Raw genomic sequence first — 8,480 nt, 5'->3', positions numbered from 1 at the left:
GAGAGAGAGAGAGAGAGAGAGAGAGAGAGAGAGAGAGATTTATGCATGTTGTGTGTACATGTGTGTGGGTTTGTGCCTGTGCAGGCATGTGTGGACCCCAGAGGTCAATGTTGGGATATCTTTCCCAGATTATTTCTCCACCTTATCTTTTGAGATAGGAGAGAGAGAGAGAGAGAGAGAGAGAGAGAGATATTTATGCATGTTGTGTGTACATGTGTGTGGGTTTGTGTCTGTGCAGGCATGTGTGGACCCCAGAGGTCAATGTTGGGATATCTTTCCCAGATTATTTCTCCACCTTATCTTTTGAGATAGGGTGCCTTTGGACCTAAAACTTGCTGTTTTGACTAAGCAAGCAAGCTCTTGGGACCTGCCTTTCCCTGCTCTCCAGTGCTGGCATTATAGGTAGGCTCCACTGTACTTGGCTTTTAATGCTCAAATTCAGGTCTCTCAGAGTGCTCAGCAAGCACTTTACCCACTGAGACAGCTCACCAACCCAAGATGTAAGGAAGTGGTCAGGTCTTGGGAGTCATCCCTCAAGAATGAGTAGTGTGATTATCCCCAAGAGTGGCTTTGTTATTCTGGGAGTGGGTTTCTGATAAAATAATCAGTTTGGGGCCCCTTAGTCTTCATCTGGCATTGTTCTCTTGCCTTCCCTACTTCTCCCATGAGATGAAACAGCAAGAGGGCACTTGCTAGACAGGCCCCAACCTGGGACTTCCCAGCATCCATCACTGTAAGAACTCTCTATTCACTATAAACTATCCATTCTGAGGGCATTCTTTTACAGCAATACAACAACCACCTATGAATTCTTCCCAGTCTTTCCTTACTCATCAGTAAGGAAACATGTAAGTTCAATATTCTTATCTTTACATTTCTATTTATTTTTATTTTTTATTTAAAAAATTTTTTGTGTGTATGGGTGTTATGCCTACATGCGTGTAAGTGCACCTGTGCTATGTGATGCTCATGGAGGACAGAAGAGGGAGTCAAATCCTATGGAACTGGAGTTAAGGATGGTTGTTAGCCACCATGTGGGTGCTGGGATTTGATCCTGGGTCTTTTGCAAGAACAGTCAGTCCTTTTAACTGCTGAGCCATCTCTCTAGCCCCTATGTTTACATTTCTCACTCGTACCACAGGATATAAATATGGAGAATGAAATATGCTAAGAATAAAAAATTAATTTTTTCATTTAGAAAAAATCAAATAGCAAATAAAAGATCATAAATAACAGAGAGGGAGAGGGCGGCCACAAAGAGAATGAAAAACTAATAAAATTTCATGTGCTTATACTTTGAATGGGACATAGTTCAATATTCCATCTTTTACTGGGCTGAGCAAATTATGTAGTCAGTTCTATAGCAAGCTGAGAGTCTATGTAAAACTTTGCTTAAATGCTATGCAGGGGATTTCAATTGCAACGATACATATTTCCATTAATGTATTTTTCTTAGAAAAAAAACCAAATCAAACATTGCAAAATGTTTTAATTTAACATAATTTCTGTGTGAACATTTATTATTACAGTCTCCAGAATTTTCTATATGCTTGAAATATTTCACAAAAGCCTCATTTTATTAAAGCGACATGGGGAATAAAAGCAAGAAACAGGTATGAGAAGAATGAGGAATAGAACAAAGTTGAAAAGTGAGCTTTAAAGAATAAACTCTGTTCTCAAGACATTGCCAAGTACATTACCATGACGATCTTCCCGGCATGAAATTCCAAAGTTGAAATCAGCAAGGACGCGGCCTCATATGCCATATCATAATTCTGTGCACACAATTTCTTCAGGAGTGTCCATACAAAATTACTCAGCCAGAGAGGCTGCAACAGCTCCCCTATACTCTGAAGCCAGAAGGAAGTTTGTGACCACCAGTGTAAGAAAGACAGCTGAACTCAGATACTGCTGGGGAAGCTCAAGGGAGTGCTAAACATTCATGGGCCACTGAGGCCACCTTTTCTGTTAAAAATGATGAAAAGTATGTTTGCAGTAGTGTTAGTGTGGAACTGCCAACCTCAAGAATTATTATGCTTAGATTATCTTCTAATTTTAAAACATTTTCAATGTTTAAATATTATTGTAAACTTGTGAGTTTACTCAGATTAGGAAAAAAAATTCATAGAAGATGCTGGAGGAAATAGAGTGAGAAAGTCAAGGTGATTTAAAGTGTACTTTTTTTGGAGGGGAGAGAGAGAGAGAGAGAGAGAGAGAGATTCATGTGCCTATGGTTGAGGTCCAATTCTTATGAAAACAGTCCTTTTTAAAGTTAGAGGAATAGCCATGGTCCATAAGATTTGAATAAAACTACACGATTGTGAGAGTAAAAAGATCAACGTGACAGTTTGTCTTTTTGCCTTTATATGAAAAAAAAAGTCATTTATCCAAGTACAAATAGTCTATCTCATCAATAAAAGTTTTAACTTACTGCCTTTAAAGGGATGGGGTATGGCTCATTTTGCTCAATAGGGAGGTCTGAGAGAACAGACAGTCTCCAGCTCTGGGCTCCCAAGTCTGTGTCCATGGGGCAGAAGAGTGAAGAATGATTACCCTGGAAAGCTATGGACCAAAACCAAAGGAGGACAACCAAAGCTTAGAGAGATAACCGAGTTACTATAAGTAGTTTTCCCTATTTGAAGAAAGCCAAATTTAATTTTTAAAATTAAAGTCAAGAAAAATCATTGGAAATGAGAATTTTCTCTTTCAAATAGTTAACTCAACAAAATTTACTTTAATTTCCTCCTAAAAGTTACAGAAAATGCAATTTTCAGTGAAACGTGGAGCTAGCGTTTTTGTCTTGTGAAGCTGCAGATGTGACAGGACAGCTGCATTAAAAGTTAGAGACTGTTGGGACTAGGGAGCTGGCTTAGTTGATAAAGTGGCTTCTGTGCTCACATGAGAACCCAAGTTTGGGCACCCAGTACCCATATAAAATCTGGGGGCAGAGGGAGCAGGGGCAGGTGGATCTTTGGCGATAACTGGCTGGCTAGTCTAGTCAAATCAATGAGATTCAGGTTCAGTGATAGACTCTATCATAAAAAATAAGGAAGCAACTGAGAACCATAACTGAAGTCCATTTCTTGCATCCACGTGATCGCACATGGGTGAATGCACACTCACATGTACATCCCCCAACAGAGTTAGAGTTTTCTCTAGCAGTGCTACACTAATTACATAGTATCATCTGGAATCCAGAGATCACCTCATCTGTTTCTCACTATTACGTTGTAATGTTACATGTTCCTGAGGTGCTTGCTTTAATGGCTGCAAAAAATACCGTAAATTAATATTCCATAATTTGCCATGTATTATTCTATGCTGGGCATGCTACCTTGAAAAATATGTCTGTGAAGGTCCTCTCTTACAAACAGATGAATTATTTTGAGTTACTCTCTATGAAGTCCTATGAGAAAAATTACTTTCTATTGTATAAATATTATTTATTTTTATTTCTTTATGTGTATGAGTATTATGTTTGCATGTATTATAAGTCTACCCATGTTGGCTAATGCCTATGGAGGATGGAAGAGGGCATCGGATCCCCTGGAATTGGAGTTATGGATAGTTGTTAGCCACCATGTGGGTGGCTGAGATTCAAACCTGGGTCTTCTGCAAGAGCAGCCAGAGCTCTTAACAGCTGAGCCATCTCTCTAGCCCCTTATATAAACATTTTGTCAATGGCATGTCCATAGTCCTCTGTTAATTCTATGTGAAGTAGTGTTTTCACAAATTGTCACTTTATAAAGGAGGAGTAACAACTTGTGAATGGCCCATTAAAGCAGGTTCAGTCCAGCCTTCCCACTTTGATGTTGTTTTGTATCCATCTGCCTTAGGAGACAACCTTGCACTTGCACTCTTGTTCGTATCCTCTGGATTTTTTTGGATTCTTCCTACCTCCCTGTTACTCTTCTTGTTAGAATCTTTGATTCTCTGAACCCACCTGTTCTGTTTCATTTTTGAGGTTTCTACCTCTGTGTGGTCCACCCATTGCTCTTACATACCCTGTCAGCACTGAACTTCCGGTCTCTCTACTGGAAACTGAAAAATAAGTCATAAGTACAAGGATCCAGGGCACCCAAACTCAGGGATTTCTAAACCTGATAGATACTGAATTCAGGTATGAGAGTTCAACCTGGAGGTGTTGAGAGTGAGTCTCATGAGCCATTTGGAAAAGGTCCCAGTTTCAGGCTTACTATCCCAATCTTGACACTTGGAATTCCGTCTCCTGGCATTGCACTGGGAGGGATGGTGGGTGGATGAAGGTTTGCTTGCACACTGTCACAGATGCCTGCTTTTTTCATGGATGTATCCCCAATAATAGTTAACAAGGTTTCTGAGTTTTGACGTTATGTGGTTAAGAAAAGACCTTGACTTTGGAAAGATTATGCACATGTGTATTGAAAACAACTGCACAGTATATTTTGGTCATAGAATTTTAGTTGCATTGGTTTGGCATGTTCTTAGCCTCCCACAATTTCAATTACATTAGCCATGGGAGGAGAAACACTGCTTGTGTATGTGGTTTGTAGGGTGTGCTGGAAAGCTTTAGTTGTCAATTTTACACTCCTGGGAAGAGGGAACTTCAGTTGGGCAATTTTCTAGATTGGATTGAACTGTAGACATGTCTGTGAGTCATTTTCTTGAATGATGAGTGATGTGGGCATACTCAGCCCACTATGAGTGGTGCCATCACTGAGTAGGTGGTCCTGGGTTGTATAAAAAAGTACGCTGAGCACAGGCCAGAGGAGCAAGCCAGTAAACAGTACGCTGCGTTCTGCACTTGAGCTCTTGCCTCCAGGTTTCTTCCCTGAGTTCATGCCCTGACTTCGCTCAATGATGGACTATGACATGGGAGATGTAAGATAAAATAAACCCTTTCCTCCCCAAGTTGGCTTGGTCAGTGTTTTTAATCACAACAATAGAAAATAGCTAGGACAGAGAAGAACACCCTCTCATCCTGAAAGATAGGCTAACCTGAGGGTCCTCCCTGGGAATTTTGCCGAGCTGTTGGCTCAGTGTGTATGGCTGGAGGTCAATCCAGTTGACAGTCCAACCTGGGCCTCAGTGTTGGGCAAATTTCAAGACTCTAGGTTAAAGTGTGTATTGTGAAGACTGAGAAAGTATATAGATCTATAGAGCTTAATGGTTTTCCAAAGAATTAGGATATGGTAAAACTTATTTACTTCCACTAAGTTTTATCAGTTTATTTTATAAACATTTCCTTGAGGCAGTCTTTCTATGTAACTCACACTGGCCTTGAACTCACTACCTTAATTCCTCAGCTCCTTGAGTGGTGAAATTACAGGCATATACTCCCATGTTCAGCTCTTATATTTTTTAATTTCATAATTATTTTAAACACACTCTAAGTCACAGTCATTCTGATTGATATTTGTGGGGAAATTATGACAGTATTGAAAACATTGTTAATGGTTGATTCCCTTAATTTTGTGAAAAATCCAGAAGTTATCCATGTTTTGAAGTATTTGCTCTCTAAAAAGACTATAACTAAGAAACACCTATCTAATTTTTATTTTTAACAATTAAATAGCATATTTTAAATGGCTATATTTGAAGATAATGAGCATAATTCTTATAATCAAGATGAGAGTTGGGAAACTTGGCATTCTGTGTGTCACACATTTTCTTCTCTGAGTTAAGAAAGTGAACATTTCTTAAAAACACAAACTTTGATTAAATAAGTTACATAGGGTAAAGTTGGAGCTAACGTACCCGGGCAATTTTCGTTTTGTCCCCTTGTGTGATCTTGGTTAGTAATTCAAAGTCGGGAGATGTAGTTTCGGTGTCGTTTTCTTGCTCATTCTGCTTGGTAGGTTTGTGTTTTATAATATTGGCTGTAATAAGGAAAAGAATTTAAGGTTTTCATTTGATCACTGGGTCTACATAAGACATTGTCATTTCTGGTTTTCTTTCATGATGGCGTTGACCCAGAATTTATAAAGTATTTAAATGAGGCTATATGGAATATGAATGAAAGAAATAATTTTAATAGGTCGATCAGATAACAACTATATTTGGGCCAACGATCAAATGTATTGTTCCATGCATAGAAAAAAATTATTGCTTAGTTGGAGGATGCATTGGTTAGAGAGCAGATTTGTAGGCAGTTTGAGAGGAGCTGGCACGTGAACTGCTAGCAAAGCCTAAGTCGTTATTCAAAGCTTCAGGTACGGATACCTTTAATTCTAGGAAGATGGGTTTTATAGGATTTTGTTTGTCTTTAACAGAATTCTAGAAATACAACCAACATATAAAATTTAAAGTGTACAGCTTAGTAAGATTTTGTGTGTATGTACACCCATGAGCATATTTACACATTCAAAGCAATGATCATGTCTATGGTTTCCAAATTTCCCTTTATCATTTTATGACTTCTTAAATCTGCTCTCCACAGTATCAGATTCCAGGAAAACCAATAATTTGCTAGCTACTATCTGCTCTCTTTCATGTTTGTATTTTGTAAATCTGTTTGGAGTGAAGTCATAAACTCACTTTGATTGACCCTCTCACCCAGAAAAGTAATTTAGGTCAATTCATGTTCTTGAACATATTATCAGTCTATTTTTAATACTGATATTACTATTCGTGTGTGTATGTTCCAGTTTGGGCTTTTACAAAGCAATATGCTCTAAGCACTCATGTGTAAGTATTGTATAAATATTTACTTAGGTAGATATCAAGTTGTACAGTGACTGCATCATATGGTAAATGGATGTTTAACTTTTCATTACACTGATAAATTATTTTCCATCATATGCTATTTTGAGACAGGATCTCCTTGTAGCCCCAGCTGGCCTGGCACTCTCTTTGTAGACCAGGCTGGCTTGCATCTCAGAGATCTGCCTGCCTCTGCCTCCTGAGTGCTGGGATTAAAGTCTTCACCACCATACCCAGCTCACTCTGCTGTGTGTAACACTGTTGTGTCTTTTCTCCTTTTGTCCCCATGGAAAGAGGAAAGAATCAGTGCCATTCCTTGCCCCTTACTGATTTTCTGCCTTTTGGTACCTCATATTTCATTCTCACCTTCATTAATTCCTCTTTCTGTTGTTGTCTTCATTTACTCTTCTTTCTCTAGTTTTACAAGATAGAGGCTCAGAACTGAGACCTTTTCTCCATGCTAAAATAGGTACATCATTGTATGAATCTTTTTAGTACATTTATCTGCATCTTACACATTTTGGCACTATATTTTCACTTTTATTCAGTTCCAGATATGCTTCTTTCCTCTTTCTGGTATGATCCACAGGTTATTTAGAAGTATGTTATTTTTCTTTCAAATGTTTGAGGTTTCCTGATATTTATTATTGTGATTTTAAATTTAAGACCATTTGGTCAGAGAACTAATTTCTTGAAATTTGATTTTTGCTTTAAATGGGGTCTATGTACTGATGGTTTACCAAAATCATTGAAAATATTCATTTTTCTGTTGTTAGTGCAATGTTCTGTAAATACTAGTTAGGTCAGGTTTGGTTCAAGTCCTTAATGAGTTTGCGTGATTATAAGTGGCTGAGAGAACTTTGTTGACTTCCCTGACTATGACTGTGGACCTTTGTTTGTCTTCGCACTTCAACTTTTGGATAGTATATGTCTTATGATTCATTTTGTTTTTAGGCACATGAATATTTAGGATTACCATGTCTGTTCAATAAGCCTACAACTTTATCATCATAAAAAGATCTTTTCCCTCTAGAAGCATTCTTTGCTTTGAAATATATTTTTTTATGTTAACGTAGTCAATCATCTGGTTTGCTTTTGTTTAGTATTAGTATGTTATATTATTTAAAGTCAAGAGCTTGTGTCTATATTTAAACTGGGCTTCTTGTAGGCAATACTTTTTTGGGGTTTTACTTTTTGTCCAATTCAACAACCTCTGCTTTCTTTTTTGGAGTATTTTTAGCATTTATATTTACTGTGTTGGAATTAATTTTTCCTTTGGTTTGTTTTTCTATTTTTCTCAGTTGTATTTCTGTGCTTCCTCTTCTTTTGGCCTTCATTTGAGTTAAATGGATTTTATGAATTAACTTTATCACCATTTTAGTTCATTAGATAACTCTTGTCTACATTATCTTAATTGTTGAACTAGGTTTTGTATTGCATATTTAACGTGACACAGTCACTTTTATATGATTTTTCATGAGTATGTGCATAGTAGAAAAATCTTAAAATAATATTAACACATTTCTTTCCTTCAAACTTTCATCCCATTATTCCTTTACTTTAATCTTGTTTTTTTTCTTAAAAATCTTATTAATTATATGAGAATTTCGACCTCCTTCTGCTTCCCTGGGCCTACACAACCCACCAGCCTCTGTCCTGGACACCAGGGCTGACCTCTCAGCCCAGAACCACCACTCCTTCCTGATCCTTTGTATCCAGACCACCCCAGTTCCTTCTCATGGTCCCCAGGAGCCCTCTGGGCCTGGTCCCACCCTTACCTCCCTCTGTTTCCCTGGGCT

At 37.9% G+C, this 8,480-nt stretch overlaps 1 protein-coding gene across 1 annotated transcript in view; it reads right to left on the bottom strand.

The window, feature by feature from the left end:
* Positions 1-8,480, bottom strand: part of Mroh9 (maestro heat like repeat family member 9) — a gene marked incomplete at its 5' end in the record, with an annotated part of 43,664 nt that overhangs the window by 24,290 nt on the left and 10,894 nt on the right. The window contains 2 exon segments of the mRNA XM_029562455.1: positions 1,701-1,850; positions 5,737-5,858. Coding sequence (XP_029418315.1) covers positions 1,701-1,850; positions 5,737-5,858 — 272 coding nt within the window.

The sequence above is a fragment of the Nannospalax galili genome, unplaced genomic scaffold (genome assembly GCF_000622305.1).
Source record: "Nannospalax galili isolate Female #2095 unplaced genomic scaffold, S.galili_v1.0 scaffold1475, whole genome shotgun sequence".
NCBI classification, from domain to species: domain Eukaryota; kingdom Metazoa; phylum Chordata; class Mammalia; order Rodentia; family Spalacidae; genus Nannospalax; species Nannospalax galili.
Note: the sequence above shows the minus strand (reverse complement) of the source record. Positions and strands in the feature narration are given on the sequence as shown.